Here is a 24,418-nt window from a genome sequence, read left to right on the forward strand (position 1 = left end):
CTACACCATGGATGACACTAGACAGGAGGCTTTTGTGTTTTATTTAAAAAAGAAAGGTTCACGTGAGCAAAAGTAAAGCTCTTCCAAGTCACAGGAAGGAAATGGAACCAGAAGTCAGCCACGGAGAGTGAGCGATAGGTAGTGTTGGCATAGACATGGGAGTATGAAACTACAGGTTTCTGGGTAAAGGGGAAATGTACAAAATGCATCTTAAGTATAAATTAACTTCCCTCCAGGGTAAGGAGTGCATCTAGAAGTCATCACCCGACCCGCCCAGAGGGCAGGAGCAGAGACGTCCATTCCAGCTCTCTCAAACTGCACACCACCACCACTCAAGTCCTTACTCTCTGCGGTCTTAAGCTATGCTCCAAACCTGGCATTTGACTGCACAGCATAGTCCCTGGCTTGTCCTACAGGGACTGACCCATATGGAGAGTTCGCTCTTGTAGGGAGCCAACGTCACTGGAGAAGACGATCCAGAAAGAGCAGTTTTGGGTTGTGGAACTGAGGAGTTTGCATTTGTTCCAACCCCACAAAGACAAGGGCAGTAAAGGATGGTGGGAGGCAAGTAGGTGCTTGTGTGCCTTGAGTTGTCAGACTGAGGTAGTTGAGTAATGAGGACGAGGGAGTTTAGGGATTTGCTTGGACAGGAAATGCTTATTTTGAACATTCAGAGCGGTGGTCACAAGGGTGATGAGGGCATCACTGCCACATGGAGACCACCTCCGGGAGGTGCAGCAAAGAGTAGAGGAGACAAATTGGTTTTAGCTGCTGAGGGAAGGCTCCTGTAGACCCTGAATCTACTACTGGGATCAAAGGCACTTTTAAGAGGCAGGTTACCCAGAAGTAGAGCCACCGGCTTGCTCCGAATTGGTAAGAATTGGTCTAACAAGCATTGGTTGTATATACCTCTAGACTCACCTTATCCTCTGAATTCAGGTCTAGAAATGGCTGGGTGAGTTTGGGTCTACCACCTACTCAACTGTATTGCTCTTGGCGACAAAATGGGAGGTGCCCACTTGACCGGAAGGGCCAGGGACAAAAACAAACTAGTCCTTCCGAAACCCTCAGCAAATAACGCTTCACTTCCACCCCATTTTTTATTATTGAGCACTTGCCCTTTCCAAAGCCGTTTTGCTTCACAAGCTTGGTCCCTATCATTGTTCCCACATATTCCTAAGTAATAGCAGGACCTGTCTCCAAAAGTCCAGTCCATCTACAGTCTGACCCAATGAGATGGGATAGGCCTGGAGCCTAGTGAAGAGTCACACGAGGTCAGGTGTGAGCTCTAGTCCACTCTGATTGATTGGAAGCAAAACCACAATGTACTAAAATGAGTACAGGTGAGATATAGAGTGCAGAGCCATCTATCTGGCCTCCATGCAAACAGGACTCAGGAGACTGTTAGGAGCCTTGGGCAGGATGATGGAGAGGAGGCTTACAACTCATCCCTCATGGCTTGCATACTACTTCCTGTCTTCAGTCGCTACCTTTCTGAGTAATGAGCTAATGAGGAAAAGAGTGGATGGAAATCACTAAGCAGAAATTACACAGTGAGTGCCATTAACCACTATAAAAACAAAATTACAGGTTGCCCTCATTTCCCATGCTCACACCTGTTCAACCAGAAACACTAGAACCCTAACCAGTATACTCAAAAGAAAAACCTAAAAAGGTAATTTCAAATTTTAAAACTGTCAGTTATTCAAATTGCTTTAGAACTACAGAAAAAGGAACAATTTTTAATAGGCAGTGAAGGAGCAGCAGTGGCAGCAAGACTGTCAGCAGGGTTTCCACAGGACAGAGCTCTGAGTCTGTCACTGAGTGCTAGAGGGCTAGAGGTCGATAACTGGGTATGACCTTCCTGATGTTGGAAGCACCAATGAGAAAACTGGTCATTTTGTACTTTATGCTGTCCATTGTCCTCAGCCCCTTCCTCAGTCTAGAACGCACAGCAGCACAGTCAGGCCAGGATTCCCAATTCTGTAGTGTGCACAGCTGCTGAGCCAGTTTCTCACCATCACCATGCCCTGCCCTTCCTCTTTCACACTGACCTCTGGACACACTTCCCCATCTCCATTGCTTTGTCTACTGGAGGTGTACTTATGACGTGAAGGGATGTGATGTAACAAGTCACATTTTGTGCTGAAAGTCTTGCAGAAGGGAATAGTTAACGGCAGGCATGTTTACAAGTCCCTCCTGACCTTTGAGTGGCCAGGGAGCTGTGAGTCTTGCCTTTTTCTATCCTAGCACCCCGTCGTCCTTCCACAAGAAGGAAAATTATTTCTGGTGGTCTGGTTCCCTGGGGAAGGGGTCCAAACACCAGGGCTGGGCTGGGTATGCTGCATAGAGAAAGCTCAGTCCATTCTCAAGCATGCACAGTATACACAACAGTTCTTGCTTTCATCCCTTCAAACTGTGTGCACTTGGCATGTACATACAACCAAGGGTGAGCCCTGCTAAATAAGATGGCTCCTGCTGAATTAAGTGATTCAGCCAAGTACCACTTGAGTACAGCCATGTGCAGCTGGGATGAGAGGCTGTGAGAACCCAGGCAGAAAAGATCCTCCAGGAGGCAAAGTCACAGATGTCACTGCTGGCCAAGTACATGAACTAACAGGCTCCATGTCCAAGGCTGGACTGGGGTTTAGTCTACACCAAATAACTGCCAGGGAATAAGGGGTGGAGGAGTGGGGCCAGGTTCTGTCAGGTGTTCAGGACCAGCACACATGATACTCCCCAGGCTTGGTAATCAAGGATGATGATGGACAAGACAGCAGCCTCTCGGGGACAAAACAACCTCCTGGTAAAGTGGAAGGCAGAACTTGCTCAGCAGGGGCAGGGGCTGTGAGACCTGGGGCAGGATGAAGACCCAAGACCCTCCAGGAGGCAGAGCAGGTATCCAGGATGCTGAAGCTGGATGCCACTTCTCAGTGGCACTTGCCACCAGAGTTGGTTGAAGGTGGTTTCCAAAGGCTGCATGGTTGTCACATGTCTGCTTCCTGAAGTCAAAGTCTAACCCCTCCTAGGCCAGGAGGGCAGAGGGAAAGCAACCTCTACTGCCACACTTCTCTACCTGTGCGTTGCTCTCCCTTCCCCCAATTCCACATGAAATTTAAATCAAATTCATAAAATTAAAAATTGTAAAAAGGCAAAGTAGGCAGGCTAAGCTAAATGGAAAAGAAAAAAAGACCATTGTGGAGAAGTTTTAAAAAACAACTAGCCGGGCGGTGGTGGCGCACGCCTTTAATCCCAGCACTTGGGAGGCAGAGGCAGGTGGATTTCTAAGTTCGAGGCTAGCTTGGTCTACAAAGTGAGCGCCAGGACAGCCAGGGCTACACAGAGAAACCCTGTCTTGAAAAAAAAAAAACCAAAAAAAAAAAAACAACTAGCTAGGCATGGCGGTGCACTCAGACAGAGTGGGAAGGATCGCTGAGTTCAAAGCCAGCCTGGTCTACATTGTCAGCCAGCCAGGACTGCACTGTGAGACCCTGCCTTAAACAGTGCGTGGGAGGGAGGTGGGTGGGTGTGTGCAAAGTGTGTGTTGAGAGCTTTGCAAAACAAAAGTTTTAAGCCTGCATATCTAAAACACACATTGAAAATAGTCCCTAACTGAACCTGGCAAGCAGCGCCCCTTCACTGACTTCACAGCACTGCGATTGTTCTTAAACCATTTTAAAAGCCCAACATACCCAAACCTCTCGAAGATGAGAAGCACCTCAACTGGTGTCTTTGGGGTAGGAGAAAGGTTCGCTGCAATTAAATACAAAGCAAGAAACTTCTTTTGCAAAAGAAAAAAAAGTCTTTTTGATCTTGAATGTAGCACATTCAAAAAAAAAAACCAACGTGATTCCTCAGGTTCCATCAGCCACAGGAAGGAGCCCAAGGAGGACTGCATAGGCTTCTCTCCCCAGGTCTGGACCTGTGAGGGAATGACAGCCAGGTGTTAGTGCTCAGCAGGCTACAGCTAGGCTTGTAACTTGCTAAACCTTCTGGAGTCTGTGAGCATCTCCAAGAGTTCCTTTCTGTTTAACAAAGATGGGGGGAAAGAATCCTAAAGGAGGCATTAGCTGGAGACGATACGAAGAGGACACGACTATTAATTAACCTGTCTGGCTATTGGCAGAACAAAGCTGCAAGCACCATCTTCCAGTTCAGCATAGCATAGCAGCATTCCCCACCATAAAGTTCTTACCTCATTATTTGCTGAACTGGAAAGGATAGACCCCGTGGTCTGAGGGGGGCTCCACTGCCAGTTGATTCTGCTGGCCATTGCTCTCCTGTATCACAGCCAAGGAAAGTTACTGAAGCATTCCTACACGCACCTCCCACTAAAGCCTCCCCAATTCAGCCACACACACACACACCGCCCCCAACGCATGTGTGCATCCAACATCCAGACTGCCAGAAAGCGGGCAAAGTGGTCCAGCTACCTTGGAAAATACTTCAGCATTTGCTCATTTTCAGAGTATTGAGGCAGCTGAAGTCAGCATCCCTGTCTAAATTGAACAGAGCAGGCTGGCTAAACACCAATGAAGCCGCCTCCTGCTCTCCTCACAACCACCAGTGAGGATGCCGGCGGTAGGCAGTACCGAGAGAGGAGTACACAGTTCAGAGATCTGCCCTTGATGTGTCCTGGCCTCACTGCAAAACAAAACAAAACGAACCGAAAAAGCTCCTACCTCAGCAGAAACACTGGAAGAAGGCACAGCTGGGTACTGGGAGATGTAAGCCCCATGCATAGCAGCAGCTGCCGGCATGAACTACAAAAACAAAAACAATGGTTCTCAGCTAGTTTAAAGCCCTCAGGAGCTTCAGAAAACACAGAGACCTTTATTGTTGTGGGTGCTTCTTTAAAATGTCCCTGGAGTGCCCGAGGATGCCAGCTAGAGACACGTTGATGTCCCTCCCTCACTGCGTTCCCTCTCTTCCTCCACACCCTCAACTCACTGCCACCAGCTCTCCTGCACCAGTCAGACCTAAAAGAGCCTTGAGCTTCATCCCTTCCCTTTCAGTGTTCTGATGAGCTCTTCTAGGAGATATGCACTGGCGCCTAAGCAAATTCACAAATGTTTAAACCACATTTAGTTCCGTGACTGGGAAGCAGGTAAGAGGTAGGCAGGAAGGTATATCCCCAGCTTACTGATTCTTTTCTGTTTATCAATGGCCTTGAACTTTTTTTTAAGATTTATTATTTTATTTTATTTATATGAGTACATTGTAGCTGTCTTCAGATACACCAGAAGAAGGCATCTGATCCCCATTACAGATAGGTTGTGAGCAACCATGTGGTTGCTGGGAATTGAACTCCAAACCTCTGGAAGAGTTGTCAGTGCTCTTAACCACGGAGCCATCTCTCCAGCCTGGCCTGGAACTTTTAAGTCTTCCTGACTCAGCCTCCTGAGTATAAGGATTAGAAGCATTTACTGCAGTTCTGAGCCTGCCTTTGCTGACCCTGACACACTTGCGTCCTGCGTAACCACAGGTACCAAGGAGCATTTCCTAGGCACTTCTTATTCTGCAGGGTTAATAACCACAGACAATCCTTTACCGTGCCCAGACTGTTGAGTGACAGGTGACCCAGTTGCTGGGTAAGAGGTCCCATCATGGAGGCAGGCTGGAGAGAGAGGGGGTGGTCCATCCCTGGTGTCAGAACTGAGCCCTAGAGAAGGCAATGAAGGGAAGGGTTAAGCAGCACCCTCCTGTAAAGACACCTGAGTGGCAAGGATGCCAAGCAGGGCCACCAGTGTTTTGTTTTTGTTTTGCTTGTTTGTGTCTCTTGACAGGTTTAACCCTGGCTGTCCCAGAACTCACTCTGTAGACCACTCTGGCCTTGAACTCGCAGATCCACCTGCTGCTGCCTTCCAAGTGCTGGGATTAAAGGCCTGTGTCTCTACACCCAGACTTTGATTTGCTTTTTAAGAACAGTTTAAGTGCACTAGAATCAGGAAGCAAACTATTCGGGAACTAGAGTACCGTCTGCTGACATTTCCAAGTCCTGAGAATTAACCCGAGTTCTACAACAGGAACAACAGCATCCTCACCTTTAGTCTGCAGGGACCTACGTCTAAGACTAACAAACCCACAGAATTAAGGTTACTGTTGGTGCGCCTACTGCCTGAGCCAGAGCTCACACCCACACATCCTGCCATCAAAACCCTTTGCTTTGCTTTACATCAGATTGTCTCTTTCCCTTCTGAACACTCACTGAAGGCTGCGTGAAGTACAACTGGTATTGCATCCAAGATGGGTTAGGTACTTGTAGAGGAGATGTCTGAGTCACTCTCTAACATAAGCAAAGACAAATAAAAATGTTAACTGCCTAGGCTCAAGGAATGAGACTGTTCAGCAAAGCCCCCCGCAAACTGACATGTCCCTTCAGAGCACAAACCGCTTAGCCAGACTGTGGTGGCACACATCTTTAATCCCAGCACTCAGAAGGCAAGAGGCAGGCAGATCTGTCAATCTGAAGCTAGCCTGGTCTACAAAGAGAGTTCCAGATTTGCCAGGGCTACATAGTGAGACCCTGTCTCAAAAACTTTAAAAGAGCACACTGTTAACAAATACTAGCAGCTTATAACTCAGATAACGCAGTTAAAAACAGGCAAAGGGGTAGATGAAATATCTCAGCAGGTAGAGGCACTTGCTACCAAATCTAAAGACCTGAATTAGATCCCCAAAACCCACGAGGTAAATGGAGAGAACCTTCCATAAATTGCCTTCTGACCTTTACACACATACACACATATGCACGCGCGAGCACACACACACACACACAGCAGCTAAGACCATGTTCTGCTCTCCCAGAAGAAACACTCATACAGATAAAGTAAAAGGACTGCTTAAAAGATGTTGTGAGAATAACAAAATATATTAAATGAGATTACTTTTTTGTTTGTTTGTTTTGTTTTGTTTTTGTTTTTCGAAACAGGGTTTCTCTGTATAGCCCTGGCTGTCCTGGAACTCACTTTGTAGACCAGGCTGGCCTTGAACTCAGAAATCTACCTGCCTCTGTCTCCCAAGTGCTGGGATTAAAGGTGTGTGCCACCATGCCCGGCTATAAAGTTACATTTTTATCAAACACCTTTAATCCCAGCACTCCAAAGGCAGAGGCAGGCAGATTTCTGAGTTCGAGGCCAGCCTGGTCTACAAAGTGAGTTCCAGGACAGCCAGGGATATACAGAGAAACCCTGTCTCAAAAAACAAAAACAAAAACAAAACCAAAAAACATTTTTATCAAAACGATTCCCAAGGCCCCAATATTTGAGTATCTACTCACATGAAAGTGATCTACAATGAGGGTAAAAAGAGAAGCAGGATGATGTGGGGTTTTTTGTTTTTTTGTTTTTAAAGATTTATTTATTTATTTATTTATTTATTTATTTATTTAATGTAAGTACACTGTAGCTGTCTTCAGACACTCCAGAAGCGGGAGTCAGATCTCGTGTTACGGATGGTTGTGGATGGTTGTGAGCCACCATGTGGTTGCTGGGATTTGAACTCTGGACCTTTGGAAGAGCAGTCGGGTGCTCTTACCCACTGAGCCATCTCACCAGCCCGATGTGGGTTTTTTAAAACAGGGTCTCTCTTATATAGCCTTGGTTGTCCTGGAGCTTGCTATGTAGCCCAGGCTGGCCTCAAAAAATCACAAAGATCCAACTGCCTCTGCCTCCCAAATGCTGGGATTAGAGGTGTGTACCACCATGCCCAGCTCAAGAGGATGTTTCTATCTCTAAAAGTGTTTATATGCACTGTATGCATGGGTATATATGTATATACACATACAGGAATAATATATATTATTATATATTATATATTACACACACACATATACATCTATATATACACACACACATATACATATATATATATATATATACACATATATATATATATATATATATATATATACACACACATAAAAATCACATGTTATGCTCCAACATACCATTTCTTTGTGTGTACTATATAGAAAAGCTTTACATTCGTTCACTTAACACACACAGTAGGAAAAGCCTCACACCTCACCTGATAGGAAGACACAGGAGATGGAAGATACGGGGCTAGCGCAGATTGAGCAAGCATCCTGCTGTGGGCGATACTGTAAGGAGCTGCGTAGAACCTGCAGGAGAGGCCTTTGTTCAGTGAGAAGCCTCGGGGAGCCAGAGCCACCTCCACTAACTGCTGTTTGAAAATTAGAATGAAACACCCTTACCCATTCTGAAGGGCAGCAGTGGGGTCATAGGTCAAGGCCATACCGCCCTGTAAGAAAGAAGGTAGTGTCCATATTGCCAGCCCAGAATACCCACATGTCCCATGACAGGTTTTGGGGACTGCGCTAAAGAGCGAGTAGACACCAGGGCTCAGCCACACATCTTACTCTCAAGCTTCCCACCTACACGCACAGAAGCCAGGCTGCGCCATTTCCAACTCTAATGCTCTCAGGGTTCGTGCTTCCTCGGGGATCTTTTTACCATGTCTCCGTTCCTTGGCCAGGCCCGTCCATTTTGCACGTATCTTCCTTGGCTCTGTCGTTTCTTTGGCCCACCGTCAGCAAATTTGCAAAGCAAAGGGTCAGAAGGTGCTGTCAAGAGAAAACATACACAGTTGCTGGGCCACGGGGCAGTACCCATTCCTCCAATGGCTCCCAGCCCGAGTCCCAGAGGCCTCACCTGCTACTCCAGGGGGTGTCTTTATATACTTTCCATTAAAGTGGGTGATGATGGCTTCACACTTCTCTGTTGACTCCATCCTAAGACGCACATGAGGAGTAAGACCACCTGTCCGGGATATGTGTCCTACACATACTCACAGGCTCCTAGACCCACAAATACTGGAGAATGTTTATGTCCTACATGTTCATTTCGAGGCACCTAGCTTTCCTTTTTATTTATTTTTTTAAACACAGGCTATCTCTCTGTGTGTGTATTTTATATATACCTCTGCCTGGCCTCAAACCCTGTGTCTGAGAATGGCTTTGATCTGATTCTCCTGCCTCAGTGTTACAACTGCAGAAAAGTTCTACCGTGTCTGACTGCTATGGAGTGCTGGAAGTTGTCATGCAGGGTGAGCCCGCACTCGCTGACTGAGTAGCCCAGGCCCTAATGGTGAGCTGATGAGATGGTTCAGTGGATAATGGCATTTTTTTCAGCAGGCCCAACGACTTGAGTTCCATCCCTGGAACCCACATGGTATAAGGAGAGAGCCAACTCCTGATAGTTGTCCTCTGACCTCCACACATGCACTGTAACACACAAACATGCACATATGTACATAAGAAATAAACGTAAAGTTTTTTCAGTGGTCATGGAACTATTTTTTAAAAATTCCTAATGATGTCAGCATGATGGCGCATGACTTTGACCTCAGTGCTCGAGAAGCAGAGACTGGTGTCTCTCTGAGTGTTCCAGACCAGCCTGGGTCTACTTATCAAGTTCCAGGCCAGCTGGGGCTACAATGACACTGTCTCAAAAAAGAAAAAAAAAAAAAAGAAGTGAAGTGAAGTGGAGAAATGGCTCAGTGGGTAAGAGTACCTATTGCTCTTGCAGAGGACCCAGGTTCTGGTGCAAGTACTAACAGGATACCTCACAACCATGTGTAATAACTTACAGTGGATCCAATGCCCTCCTCTGACCTCTGAAGATAACAGGCTCACACTTGGTGCACATAAATGCATGTACACAGAAGACTCTTACACATACAAGTAAATATTTAAAGGAGAGAATTGACTCCTGTGAGCTTCCTCTGGCCTCCACAGAAATGTGATGCCATATTTGTTCTCCCCCCATGAATTGATAAATAAATGCCTTTTTTTTTTTTTTTTTTTTTCAAAGCAGAGTTTCTCTGTGTAGACCTGGCTGCTCTGGAACTCACTCTGCAGATCAGGCTGGCCTTGAACTCAGAGACCCACCTGCCTCTGCCTCCTGAGTGCTGGGATTAAAAAGGTGTGCAGCCACTACTACCTGTCATAAAGAAATGCTTTTTAAAGGGTGTGAGGGCTCTTGCCCCATACGTGATACAGAGGGGGAAAGCACAAGAAAAGAATGAAGGTGTAGGTACCAGTGGCCGTTCACCACCCAAGGCTCTGTAAGTCAGAGCACTCAGGAAAAGTGACCACATCCTCGTCTATGCACCAGCTACAGCTTCCTTCCGAAGTACAGACTGCTGAGCGGTTCCTGCTTGTTTCTGATTTTCTGAAATGGGAATCTTGTTGTATAGCCCCTGTCTCAGTGTTCACATGCTGGGATTTCAGCAGCTCTATACTTGGACTGGCAAGATGGCTCAGCAGATCAGAGAGCTTGCTGCCAAGTCTAATGACATGAGTTTGATCCCTGGAACCGACATGGTAAAGGAGAAAAATTGATTCCTAAAAGTTGTCCTCCATACACACACACACTCACAAATTAACAAATAAAATGTAATAGAAACATAAATGAGGGCCAGAGAGATGGCTCAGCAGTTAAGAGCACTGACTCTTCCAGAGGTCCTGAGTTCAAATCCCAGCAACCACAGGGTGGCTTACAACCATCTGTAATGAGATCTGATGCCCTCTTCTTCTGGTATGTCTGAAGACAGCTACAGTGTACTTACATATGGTAAATAAATTTAAAAAAAATAATAAACAAAACACAGGCAGTTATTTAATCCCAGCTGCTGGTGAACTATGTGAAGAACTGCCTGTATTGGGTTTAACTGTGAGCTTGTCAGCATGTCTCCCAGGGACTGTCTTCCATTAATTCACTTGGGTGGCACCATTCCCTAGGCAGGGACTGTTCCCTAGATGGGGGCCCTAAGCTGTGTCAGAGTGGAGAAGGCAAAGTGAGCCTAAACGGGCAAGCAAGCATGCATGAACTCATCCTGTCCTGGGTTCTGTCCGACAGGGCCTCTCAGTATAAGCTTTTTCAGCCTGGAACTGACTCTATTCACCAAGCTGTCCCTTCCACTCCACCCACTTCTGCCTCTTGAGTGCTGGGATTACAGGGACCACCACACCCTCCTTCCTAAGTATCCTTTTGTCCCGGTGTTTAAGCACAGTAACAAAAATGGAACCAGGACACATCACAAAAGAAAAAGGGCCAGGCGTGGTGGCGCACGCTTTTGATCCTAGCACTCGGGAGGCAGAGGCAGGCAGATTTCTGAGTTGGAGGCCAGCCTGGTCTACAGAGTGAGTTCCAGGACAGCTAGGGCTACACAGGGAAACCCTGTCTCGAAAAGCAAAACAAACAAGCAAACAGTGTGTGAGCCGAAAGTGGAAGAACACAAGTCCAAGACTCTTCCTCTTGTATTACCCAAGGTTGACATTAGGTGGCGCTACGCAGACTGAGCCTATTCAGAACTAGTATTTTTCTAGCCACAGCCTCTATTTTATTGGAGAGGCTGTTCTTTGAGACGGTATCTCACATAGTCCAGGGGCTCCCCATCCTCTTCCAAATGTCAGGATTGTGATGGGCCAAGATAACCCACTTCACTCCCAGTCTGAGCAGGCTAAGAGACTGAAACACAAAACCCAGACCTTTAAGCTAAAAACAATTAACAACTAACAGACTCTCCTCTCAAGTGAAACTCACTTGTTTGATTTTTCAATATTTTATTTATTTGTTTGTTTATTGAGCTAGGGTCTCACTCTCAATTCGGCAGGTCTTGAATTCCAAGTGATCCCTCTCATCTGAGCTACAGATCAGGCCTTGAATAGTTTGTTGTTTTGGTGTTTGTTTGTTTGTTTGTTTGTTTCAAGAGAAGAGTTTTTCTGTGTAACAGAGCCTTGGCTGGCCTGGAACGTGATCTATAGACCAGGCTGGCCCTGAACACATAGAGATCCTCCTGCATCTGCCCTCTCAACCACTGCTTGACTTCCACTGTTGATTTTGAGACAGACTCTTAAAAAAAACAAAAGCAAAAACAAAAACAAAAATCAACTTGGGCTGACTGTAAACAGTCTATGTACAACTTTCCAAGCACAAGGGTTACAGGTGTGTACAAACTTTGAGGGGTTCACCTTCAACTTCTGATTCTCCTGCCTCCACAACCCAAGTGCTAAAATGTCATTAGATACCCATTTTATTCCATGCTGTAGATCAAATTTTGGGGGGGGGGGTCCCATGCCTACTAAGCAAGCACTCTACCCACAGAGCTACATTACCACCCTGTCTTGAGCTTGGACTCATGATGTAGTTAGTGCTGGCTAGCCTGGAACTCACATTCTTTCAGATATGGCCACTTTGAACTTGCAGAGATTTTCCGCCACTCAAAACAAAAAGTCTTTGCAACAATGTTTCACATGTATTTATTTTGTATGTGTTAGCATTCTCTCTAAGATCCATCCCACAGTTACCTGGCAACAGCCAGGGATGCTCCACCCCACAGTACCTGGCAACACCCAGGGATGCCTGATGAGCTGCTTGCTCCCTCTTGCTCATGTTCTGTCCTCTCCTCTCTCTCCTCCCTCCCCTCCATCTCTCCACGTGCTCATGGCAGCCTCTTCTCCTCTACTTCTTCTCTTCTCTTCTCCTCTACTTCTCTTCTCTTCTCTCTGCCTTTCTCTGCCTCTACTACCCTCTTAACTCCCCCCTCCCATGCCCTTAATAAACTCTATTACTATACCATCATGTGGTTGCTCCCTCAGGGGGAAGGGATGCCTCAGCATGGGCCCACCAAGGTACCCCCTCCCCCCCATACCTGACTATACCTCCATAGAACATAACTCCCCCCCCCACTTTCTTTGTCTTTTTATAAAAACATCAGTATGTGTGTGTAGTCATGTGAGTGGTGGGGGGGGGTCAAACATGTTGGCAGGCTTCAACAGCAAGCATCTTTACGTGCTGATCAACCATGTAAGCACCCAAGCAAAATCTTTTTTAAAAAAGTAAGTCATTTTTAGGTAGGCTAAGATCAGGTGAAGCTCCATGACACATGAGCCCAGGAGAGGGCAGCCTAGAGAAGGAGAGATCTGGGTAATCAAACTCCACAGAGAACGCTAAAGCTCAGCAATGTCCTACAACACAGGGCAGCCACTGCACAGGTTGTTCTAGGATAGAAGTCTCCCTGAAGATCCAGAGAGCATAGCAAATCTTCCACTTCATCCTACTGATCTGAGGACTAGGTCCAGGCCTGACAGAGTTTAAATGAGGTGTGGAGTGGGAATGGTCAGCTGTAAGGGCACAGAATCGGACGAACAAAAGCTAGGTTAGCAGAGGCAATGGGAAAGGAAGCCGAAGGACATCCATGAGGTGAGGCGTGGTGGAGCATGCCTAGAATCCCAGCGTCTGGGAGGCAGAGGCAGGAGGATTGCAGGCAGTTTTTGTTATGTGCCAGGCCCTTAGTTTAATATTCAACACACACACACACACACACACACACACACACACACACACGATTTACTACCAAGGGTTTAGACAACTTGCATTCATGTATGTATTATGTATGTGCAGAAGCTGCCGCACATGTGAAGGTCAGAGGACCACCTTCTGGGGTCAGTTTTTCCTTCTACCGTCTGGGCTCCAGGGATCAAACTCAGGTCACCAGGTTTGCTGTCAAGCACTTTTACCTGCTGAGCTACTTTGCTGCCTCTTATTAGGTTTGTTTGTTTTGGGGTTTTTTTGGTTTTTCAAGACAGAGAAACCCTGTCTCAAAACTCACCAGGCTGGCCTCGAACTCAGAAATCCGCCTGCCTCTGCCTCCCAAGTGCTGGGATTAAAGGCGTGTGCTACCACACCCGGCTTATTAGGTATTTTTGACAATTATTTTGGTCTAGTTCAGGGGAAGGGCACTGTGTGTGTGTGTGTACGCCTATGTGTCTATATGTGTATGTATGTGTGTATCTCTGTGTGTATTTGTGTGTGTCTGTGTGTGATTCTGTGCGTGTGTGTCTGTGCGCATCTGTATGTGCATCTGTGTGTGTATGTGTTGTTTCCTAAGTTATTTCTTGCTAGCCACTCTCAGTCATCCCTTACCTTGCAAAGCCGACCCCTCTGCTGGCCCCACTAGTGTCTCGAAGGATCCGAGTAGAGATGACCTGGCCAAAGGGCTTCAGCATCCCCTCCAGTTCCTGCTCGTCCATTGACAGAGGGAGGTTTGAGATGTATAAGTTTGTAGGGTCTTGCTCCTGTTGCTATGGACACGAAGGTGAAAACTGAGGCTCACATCTTGCTCCCCATCCCATCCTCAGCCCTCATGCACAGAATAACATTTGAGAAGAGAAGCATTAAGGGGGGGATCCAAACACAGAGAACCTTCTGTTTGTAATACCCAGAACTGTCACCGTGTACTACACACCTAGTCCAGGAAGAGAGATTATAATATTTACCACGTCTACTGCTGTACAATCCAGTAACACAAGCCACCTACCAGCTGTCTCTTTAAGAAGCAGGCAGAACAAGTTTTCCTCTTGCCCTGCAGCCTGGCCCTGAGGTTAGATTCCTTTCTCCTGACTTGTCAACTCCACAGTTCAGAATGATTTCTCTCCCTCTCTTCTGCCACAGCAGACTCGGCTAAGGGGGCTACCTGGTCACTGGCGGATGGGAGGGAAGCAGGGAGGGCAGCAGGAAGGAAACAGAAAGGGCAGGGTGTGCTGTGCAGTGATTTACCCCAAAGGTGTTTGGGAGCCCCAGGGAGAGGCTGCACTAGGGGCAGGGTGGAGGTTCCTGGAGGGCTCAATGACAGTTCTGCCTAAGGGCTTGATTTTGAATTCCTGATCCTTCTGTCTCCTTCCCAAGTGCTGGGATCACAGGTGTGTGCACAACACCCACTCCAGAGCTGTTTTCAAGCCTGTCAATCATTACACTGCTTTAGTCAGTCCTTTTCAGCAACCTTAATCCCACTTTCAACTTCCGTTTCTTTCCCTTTTTTTTCCACCTAAAATTTATTTTTTACTTTACATCTATGGGTGGTTTTGTTTGTTTGTTTGTTTTTTGTTTTTGCCTGTATGTATGTCTGTGTATGGTGTGCATATAAGCATCCAGAAAGACCAAAAGAGGGCACTTCCCTGGAACTAGAGTTAAGATGCCTTTAAGGTACCGGGGTGGGTACTGGAAATTGACCCCAGGACCTTTGGAAGAACAGCCAGTGTACTCTCTCCAATCCACTCACCTCCTGCCCTTCTCTCCTCTTCCTCCTCCTCTCCCTCCTTTTCCTTTTCCTCTTCCTCCTCCTCCTCTTCTCTTTCTCCTTTTCTCTTTTGAGACAAGCAAGGTCTTACTCTGTAGCCCAGGCTGGCCTAAAACAAACTCTCACTATCTTTGCCTCCCAAGTGCTGGAATGACTTGAGACATCACACCCAGCTTCATTTCCCCTTTAACCTTTAGAGAAAAGAATGGCTATGTTGGGGCTAGAGCGATGGTTAAAAGCACTGGCTGCTCTCTGAGAGATCTTGAGTTCAATTCCTAGCACCTCATGGTGATGTACAACCCACTGTAACTCTACCCTTATCAGCCTCTTCAGAGTATTCAAGGTGCCTCAGTATGGTTGAAAGGATTTCAGAAAGGCTTCTAGCTTTCTAGAGACTGACATGGGGGAGAGTGAGCATACAACATTTTCATCTCTAGGGAAATCAAAGCAGAAGGTACAGTTCTCTTCCTTTCTTGCTGTAGCTTCCTCCCTTTCCCTCAGCCCCTTCCCCAGCTCACTCCCTGTCCCACGGGAGCAGTGGCAGGTCATGGAAAGCACTCTTCAGAACCTAAGTTGCACAATTGGGCTTCAGAGAATGTTGCAAAACTAGAACCATCTGTCCTAGGAAAGTGGGGCCAGGGTGGAGTGCCGAGAGGCCTGGCTCTCCTGCTTGCCACACACTGCACAGTCTTCTCTAGCAGCTCAGGTGGACCCTGGCCTGTCATGCCTGTGTCCAGATGCTACCAGAAAGCACTGCAGAGGGTGAGAGATGGCAAGGACCTGAGTTCAATCACCATCACTCACATCAGGTGGCTCCACACTGCTGTGCACATGAACACACACACATATGCACATGCACACACACACACACACACTCACACACACACACACACACACACACGCACACACATGCACACACACACACACATACTCGCGCACACACACACAAACACCACACACTCGCACATGCACACACACACTCACACACTTGAGCACTGTAGACAATTCTTGCTCATCAATTTCACTTTCCTCAACATTCCGACATAGCTGAAACTGGCACTTTGCTGCTGACTGTAATCCCTGGAGAGGCAGATGGGGCTGGGGAGGGGGTGGGCACTACCCTACCTTTGCCATTTGTGCCTGCACACCACTGGCTTTCAGTGCAGTTACAGCTTTCTGTGCTGATGACGGACTGTCGAAGTCCACAAAGCCATAGCCTGGAAGGGAAACAGCGTCACGTCACGGGAGGTGGGAGGTATAAGAGAGGTGGGAGGCCTAGGCTTTTCAGGAGACAGAAGAAGAGGTATGGACTATGTAAATGATGGAGTGGGGGCTGGGGGGGAAGGGAGACTGAGAGTTGTCCATGGGACCCCTCACCAGAGCTCAGACCCACTCTGTGGCTAAGGACGCCCAGGGACATGAGAACACCTTGTGGTTGGCATTCTGCCTTTCTCCTCATTAAGAAAGAACCTAGAGCTTCAGACCTGGTTTTAAATCCTATACCCTCATGCATGTCTAAAGGCCCTCCAGCTCCTCTGCAGAAAGCCCCCAGAAATCTAGGGAGGGAGGAATACAGCACAGCAAGCTGGTACCAGATGGAAGCTGCCCTTCTCAGAGATGTCCAACACACACACACACACACACACACACACACACACGCCCCCTCACCCCCCTGACCCCCCCCCCCCCCGGCCGCCCTCCCTCTCACCCCCAACTATTCAGCATCGGAAAAAGAACACCTACTGGGCAGTTCCCCCAAATCCTAGAAAAGGTGTTTACATAGACCTTGAGAAACTTCTCCCAGCACCTTCCCACCTGGGGAAAGACACTTCACCCAGAGGGAGCTGAGAAGGGATGGCACACCACACAGCCTTCCTTCCTTCTGCCAGCACTGCCCCTAACAGTATTTTCAGCTCTAGCTCTCGAGCCACCAGTGAGTCTAAATACATGTTGGTCTTTAGGCCCCAAACCTCCCAGCCCCTCCCAGGTGCTGTCTGCCCAGCCTCCCAGCAGGAGGAGACAGAGGTGCAGAGAGCAGCTGGTCTCTCTCTCACCTTTGCACTTGTTTGTGGTCTTGTCCAGGATGGCCTTAGTGGAGACAATCTTGCCATACCTAAGGAAAAGGAAAACACAAGGTGATGATCTGTGATTGGGGGGGGGTGGGGGTGGGGGCTGTTCGGGGCGGGGCTTACAAACTGCAGAGAGAAGAGCCAGGTGCAGTAGCATACACCTTTGAACCAAGCACTCAGGAGGTAGAGGCAGAGGTGCAGAGGTGAATCAGAGGCCAGCCTGGTCTACAGAGTGAGTTCCAGGACAGCCAGGATAGAGATTAAGGCATCATCTAGATTACTCCAAGCCCTTTCTTTCTCCGCTAGTTTTTCTAGTCATTACATGGAAACAAAGTAAAAACCCAGCCTGGCGTTGTGGCGCATGCCTTTAATCCCAGCACTCAGGAGGCAGAGGCAGGCGAGTTCAAGGCCAGCCTGGTCTACAGAGTGAGTTCCAGGACAGCCAGGGCTACACAGAGAAACCCTGTCTCAAAAAAAACAAAAAAAAAAAACAAAAAAAACAAAAAAAAACAAAAAACAAAACAAAACAAAAAAACCCTTAGTCAATTTAAAATGCTACTTGTGCAGTAAGTAGTGGCGGGCACCTTTGATCCCTCTGCTCAGGAGCAGAGGCAGGTGAACCAGGCTAGCCTGGTCTATATAATGAGTTCTAGGACAATAAGGATTATATAGCTTTGTCTAAAAACAAACAAACAAAACAAACTACTGTGTTAATTTTCATCCCTGCGACAAAATGACCAAACAAACACTTTGATTTTGGCTCATGGTTTCAGTCCAGCACAGCAGAGAGGATGAAGCACTGCTCCTAGCATGGGGAAAGGAGGGAGGGGGATATAAACATCTATTTCCCCTTCTCTTCCGGCCTATATTCATGGAAGATCTCCCTGCTTCCTTTTATCGACCCCGGCACACCTGGATGTGTACTTCAGTAATCTCAAGGGCTGGTGTGGTTTTCATTGGAAATGTCCCCATATGTCCCGAGGCTGAGGACTGGTCCCCAGCTGCTGACATTGTTGTAAGGGGTACAGCCTCATTGGAGTGAATGGGTCACAGGGATTTTACAGCCTGGACCTCCCTGGCTGCCCTTTACTTTGTTGACATCAGTGTGACCATCTCTTGCCACAGATCCTACCCACCATGATGATCTGTATGTTCCCCTCAAAGTGTGGCTAACACAAAGTCTTCTTCACTGAAATTGCTGTTTGTCAGGGATATTGTCCTCACAAAGGGAAAAGTCACTATAGTGATCCTCGATAAGGTCAGCTGTCACAGTGTCCTTAATATAACCCTAACCCCACAAAGGCACCACCTGAAAGTGACTGCAGCTCTTACAATACCAACACATTTGTCCATTTTAAGACACTTTTGGGGAAAGAAGCTTGGCCCACACATAAAGCCTGTGTCTGAAGGCTGAGAGCTCTGTTGGGATTCCTTGAGGATCAGAAATAACCTTTTCTTTTTCCTTCAGTTTTTCAAGACAGGGTTTCTCTCTGTAGCACTAGCTGTCCTGATTCTCTCTGTAGCACTAGCTGTCCTGAAACTCACTCTGTAGGCCAGGCTATCCTCAAACTCCCAGAGATCCACCTGCCTCTGCTGGGATTAAAGGTATACACAACCACCACCCACCTAGCAAAAATAATTTTTTTTTTTTTGAGACTGGGTTTCTCCGTGTAGCCCTGACTATCCTGGAACTCACTCTGTAGAGCAGGCCGGCCTCAAACTCAGAAATCCGCCTGCCTCTGCCTCCCAAGTGCTGGGATTAAAGGCGTGCGCCACCACGCCCGGCTCGCAAAAATAATTCTTGATTCTACTTTTCTTTTAGACAAACACCATTCATCCTATTAAAAATAATAAAAATAAACCCAAAAAGATGACTCAGCAGCTAAGTACACTAGGACCTGGTTTTGATTCTCAGTACCCGCATGGTGGCTCATAACTGTCTTGTGGGCACTATGCATGCATGCACACAGTGCACAGACATACATGCAGGCAAAATATTCACACTCATAAATAATACAATTAAAGATGACCATCTTAAAAATAATAAGGGGCTGGAGAGATGGCTCAGTGGTTAAGAGTACTGACTGCTCTTCTGGAGGTCCTGAGTTCAATTCCCAGCAACCACATGGTGGCTCAAACCATCTGTAATGAGATCCAATGCCCTCTTCTGGTGTGAAGACAGTTACAGTGTACTCATATACATAAATAAATCTTTAAATCATCATCACGACAATGCTTCCTCTGACCCCTACACCCAAGGCTCTACTGGTCCCTTGATGAGGCCAGCCTGATCCAAATGTCTTCGGCTCAAATCCTAACTCTGCTACTTTCTAGTACAACTGATCTCAGACAAGTCCCGTGGCTTCCTATGTTCTGGCCTCATCACGGCAACCTTATCCCAACATTTCAGTGCCAACAAGTATCTCCTCGTGCTCTTTGACCTGGTTTTTCCATCTTGTCTCCTTTAGGAATGAGTTAAATTAGTCTGTGACAAGTTTTCACTTTGTATTTGATGAGATTTGTGTTTTCCAGCTTTTTGGAAAACCCTGTTGGCAGCAGAGGCCTGGACAGCTGGCAGAGCTCTAGTCATGAAGCAGTACAGATCTTGGGTCAGAAGTATCCTACAAGGAAAAAGTATCCCAGAAGTGTGAAAATGTCAGAGACAGAACAGCAGCCCTGAACAAAGTCAGAAATTCAAGGGCTGAAGAGAAACAGTTGGCAGAAACTAAATTTGAGATTAATATTCCAGAAAGCATTAAAAAAAAATCTATCCTCTTATTCCTAAAGAACATGGATGCCTGATTAGTTTGTTTTTGCCCCTGGCTGCCTCTCTCCCTTCAGCTTTTTCAGTGCAGCTTCGGAACCCAGAGGATTAGACAAAATAAGCTGGAGAATGCCCTGGAGGCTGAGAGAAAAAAAAAAGAAAGAAAGAAAAGAAAAAGGAGGCGGGGACTGGTGGTCCTTGGGTCTTTTGAGGCAAAGAGTCATAAGGAATGACTGTCGGCCAGAGGACACTCGAGCTGCTATCCCCATCAAGGCCCCAGGGTGGAGCCTGCTGCAGCCCAGCAGCCTGAGACTTTGAGCTAGAGTTTCCACTGCAGCTGGCAACAGCTGGGTCAGTGCTGCTTCCTCCTCCACAGGAGCCCCTTCCAGAGAACCAGAAGTTCTAGTCCCAGGCCACACCTCCCCTTCCGGCCCACCAGAGTTTGGGATCCAGCAACCCAGGAAGAGATCCCGGGGACACTGGCAGGAAGTCCTTCTGAGCAGGAGAGCCCGCCCTTCTCAGATAGGCTGGGCCCCTCCCTCTCCTCTATCAGGCTCCACCCAACCCATGCCTTCTCCCTGCACTTACTCCAACATTTTTGTTTGACTGGTTTGTTTCTTCCTTTATTTTATTTTATTATTTTATTTTATTTCTGAGATTAGGTTTCTCTGTGTAGTCCCGTAGCTCCATCTGCAGACCAGGCTGGCCTAGAACTCAGAGATCCACCTGTCTTCTCTGCTTCCCAAGTGCTGGGATTAAAGTTGGGCGCCACTATAGCCCTGCTTCTTTGATTGATTTTGACACAGGCATGCACGCACACCAAGGGGTAAGTTTCTGTCATACAGTTTGCATTCATAATAGCCATAGACTGGCAACAATACAAATACTTTCAACAACAGAATGGACGACTCAATAAACAAACAAGAACAGATGGAGAGATAGCTCAGCAGTGAAGAGCACTCCCTGGCTACTCTTCCAGAGGACCTGGGTTCAATTCCCAGCATCCACATTAAGTGGCTCACACCTGCTTATAACTCCAGTTCCAGAGCATCTGATGCCCTCCGGCTGCAGATACATATGGTGCACATAAACTCACACAAGCACATAAACATGCATACAAATAAAGATGGATTAGAAATTAAAATGAATGAATAAAATAAAAAGCTGCTATAGCCAGGTAGGGTGGGAAATGCCTTTACCCCCAGAGGTAGACACAGAAGGACAAGGAGTTCAAGTCCAACCTGGACTGCATGATACCCTGCTTTAAAAAAATACATTCACCCCATGGAGATGAAGGGGATATTTCTGTCAAACTATGTCAGGGTCAGTGGTAATTATCAGTTTGACAGAATCTGAGGTACCTGGGAGACAGGCACCTAGCATGCCTGTGAGGGCCTTAACCACTGTGGCACTGAGGTCCTGGGCTGGAATCCAGGACTAGGAAATGCAGAAAGGGAGTTGAGCCACAGCAGCAAGCAGCCGTTTCCCTTTCATGGATGTGACATGACCAGCTTCCTCAAGCTCCTTCACCTGGACTTCCCAGGAGAAGATCAAGCTCTGAGCGCAAAGAAACCCTTTCTCCCTTACATTGATCTTATCTGAAACCAGGCTAGGATCCATGAGATGCTGACTCAAAACAACAAAACTCAAAAGAGCGGCACGTGAGCGCCCTGGAATGTGCCTGTGACTGTGGGGTAGAAGTGTAATACTATTGCAATTCTCCCTAAGAGCATGTGGCAAGAAGCCAGCGCCTGGGAATCCGTGCTATCCCTGGAAGCCTCTGTATTGGGGCTGCAACTCACGGCTGACAGAGCTTGACAAGGTCCTGGTCAGTGGTGCCTGGCTGCAGTCCTCGGATATACAGGTTGGTTTTGCTCAGCTGGTCGTTCCCACCACTCCCGCCGCCGCCTCCGCCGCTGCTGTTGGGGGTGCTATTCCTTGGACTTGGAGGTGCCATTTGCTGAGCCACATATAGCTGCAGGGAGACACGAAGATCAGAAGGTCAGAGAGACTGTGCATTTACACACTAGAGACTGAAGAAGACATCCTGGAAATAGATACAAAACATTAACAGCAATGAACTCAAAGGGGAGTAAAGCAGTTAAAAAGAATAAGAAGATAGGTCATCTCACTGGCTCAATGCATAAAGTGCTTACCACCAAACGTAATGAGCAGAGTTTGATGCACATGGGGGTAAAGAACAGACTCCTGGGCTGGAGAGGTGGCTCAGCAGTTAAGAGCACTGACTGCTCTTCCAGAGGTCCTGAGTTCAAATCCCAGCAACCACATGGTGGCTCACAGCCATCTGTAATGAGATCTGACACCGTCTTCTGGTGCATCTGAAGACAGCTACAGTGTACTTAGATATAATAATAAATAAATCTTTGAAAGAAAGAAAGAAAGAAAGAAAGAGAGAGAGAGAGAGAGAGAGAGAAAGAAAGAAAGAAAGAAAGAAAGAAAGAAAGAAAGAAAGAAAGAAAGAGAGAAAGAGAGAGAGAAAGGAAGAAAGAAAAATAGACTCCTAGAAGTTGTCCTCTGACTTCCACATGTGCACTGTGCATGCCCATACACACTCACATGTGCACACAATTGAATGCACAAATGCACACAATAAATTATTTAGCAGAGCATTGGTGGTACCTTTAATCCCACCTCTAATCCCAGCCCTTGTAAGGCAGAGGGAAGTGGATCTATGTGAGTTTGAAGGCAGCCTGATCTACAGAGAGAGTGTCAGGACAGCCAGGGGTACACAGAGAAACCCTGTTTTGAAAACAAACAAACAAACAAAATTAAATAATTATAAAATCCATAAGAATTCCTCTACTATAAAAGAATAGAATGCATAGCTATCTTACCTATCAGCCAGGAGTAATAAGAATACAATAACCCTGTTTGGGAAAAGGGTGCCCTGTAGTATAGCAGGATGTTTGTAATCATAAATATGTTGCAGAACATGGTTAATTTAATGTCTGCCTCTCAAGTCCAGAACTTATGAAACCATAAAGGATAAAAATAAATGTAATCACAAAAATATTCAAGCAGCAACAGAAAAGAGTCCCACATGATACTTATAGGTAGTTGAACATTGTTGCAAACTTGGATAGTAAGGAGAAATGTTGGGGCTGGGGAGATGGCTCAGCTATAAAGGGCTTATCATCTAAGCAGGAGGACCTGAGTTTAGACCCTTAGCAACCATGCAGAAAGCTGGGTGACACACATCGGTAATCCCAACACAGGAAGACAGAGACAGGTGAGTTCACTGGCCAGCCAGGCTAGCCAAATCCAGGCTCAGGCTCTAGGTTCAGAGAGACCCCCTCTCAAACAAACAAAAACGCCCTGCTGTGGTGTCACAAGCCTTTAATACCAGTACTTTGGAGGCAGAAGCAGGAGGATCTCTGAGTTTCAGGACAGCCTGATGTACAATGTAAGCTCCAGGCCAGCCAAGGCTACATGGTAAAAAGCAAACAATAAAAGAGAGTCCAAGAGACAAAACACCGAGAAATCCCCTAAGTAATTGACTTCCCAGAAAGATGACACAAACCAAGTATGTTCACCTAATAGGTTAGAGAAAACGAGGCTGCATGTGTGAGCGACTAGGAAACTGAATACTCTTAGAGGAAGTGGGAAGAATACCAAAGAGCTATAGTTTGCTCTACACCCTAAACTAAACCCATATGATTCAAAAATCCTTGTGTTGTTTCCTGTTTAAAGACCCCATATATCTCAGGCTAGTTTTTTAACACCTCTGGCTTCATTTCCTCAATGCTGAGATTGCTTATGTATGCAACCACACCTGGTTACAATTCAAAGCTCTGGTAGCCACTCATTTGTCACCAAATTCATTGTCAACCTGAGGCCCTTAACTTCATTATTAACCACTAGGGCAAGAGAAAAGCCTTCCCATATGTGAAGCCATAGTTCCTGGTTCATAGCAGGCATAGGTATTTGTGAAGATGAGAGAAATCAACTTATAGAATATATTATCATATTCTTTAAACCTACAGTCTCACAGATTCACCCAAGTGACCTGACTTTATAATTATGATGGCAACCTGCATATGAACGATCCATACGATATGTCCCGAAGCTAGTGGCCTCTAGGTTGTGCAACATAACTATTTTTGCTTGTGTTCCAGTCATAATACTTCCAAAAAAAGGGAAGGTTCACATTCTCTGTGCAGTAACAGATTCCCCACTAATTGCTCATGAGACCCTCTGGGCTATTTCAGTCATTCAGTGAATTATTAAATTGCCCACTCCATGTGAGTACTGACTGACCCCGTGAGGAACGATTAAAAGAACAGGTGGAATATCTCACAATGCCTTCTGATTTGTGTGGTGCTGCGGATTGAACCCAGGCCTTGGCTGTATGTTAGGGAAGGGCTACATCTTCAGTCCTTTTTACTTTTTAGCTTGAGGCATGAACTATGTTGCCTAAGCAGGCCTTCAACTTTCGAAATTCGACTTGGTAAACCAGTGAGGT

General features: G+C 46.7%; 1 protein-coding gene across 4 annotated transcripts in view; it reads right to left on the minus strand.

Annotated features, from left to right (window-relative positions):
• Positions 1-24: 24 nt before the first annotated feature.
• The window catches only part of Rbms2 (RNA binding motif, single stranded interacting protein 2), a 50,828-nt gene continuing 26,434 nt past the window's right edge, over positions 25-24,418 (minus strand). For all 4 annotated transcript variants that reach the window (NM_001039080.1, XM_006513900.3, XM_006513899.2 and 1 more), the window contains 12 exons: positions 21,738-21,910; positions 17,157-17,215; positions 16,228-16,319; positions 13,950-14,107; positions 8,673-8,752; positions 8,475-8,584; positions 8,216-8,262; positions 8,029-8,122; positions 5,552-5,662; positions 4,683-4,763; positions 4,196-4,280; positions 25-3,922 (listed from right to left, as the gene is read on the minus strand). In NM_001039080.1, the coding sequence (NP_001034169.1) occupies positions 4,200-4,280; positions 4,683-4,763; positions 5,552-5,662; positions 8,029-8,122; positions 8,216-8,262; positions 8,475-8,584; positions 8,673-8,752; positions 13,950-14,107; positions 16,228-16,319; positions 17,157-17,215; positions 21,738-21,892 (1,068 nt within the window). In that variant the 5' untranslated portion in view covers positions 21,893-21,910 and the 3' untranslated portion in view covers positions 25-3,922; positions 4,196-4,199. The remainder of the gene's footprint in view (positions 3,923-4,195; positions 4,281-4,682; positions 4,764-5,551; positions 5,663-8,028; positions 8,123-8,215; positions 8,263-8,474; positions 8,585-8,672; positions 8,753-13,949; positions 14,108-16,227; positions 16,320-17,156; positions 17,216-21,737; positions 21,911-24,418) is intronic.

This window comes from Mus musculus, chromosome 10 (genome assembly GCF_000001635.26).
Source record: "Mus musculus strain C57BL/6J chromosome 10, GRCm38.p6 C57BL/6J".
NCBI classification, from domain to species: Eukaryota; Metazoa; Chordata; class Mammalia; order Rodentia; family Muridae; genus Mus; species Mus musculus.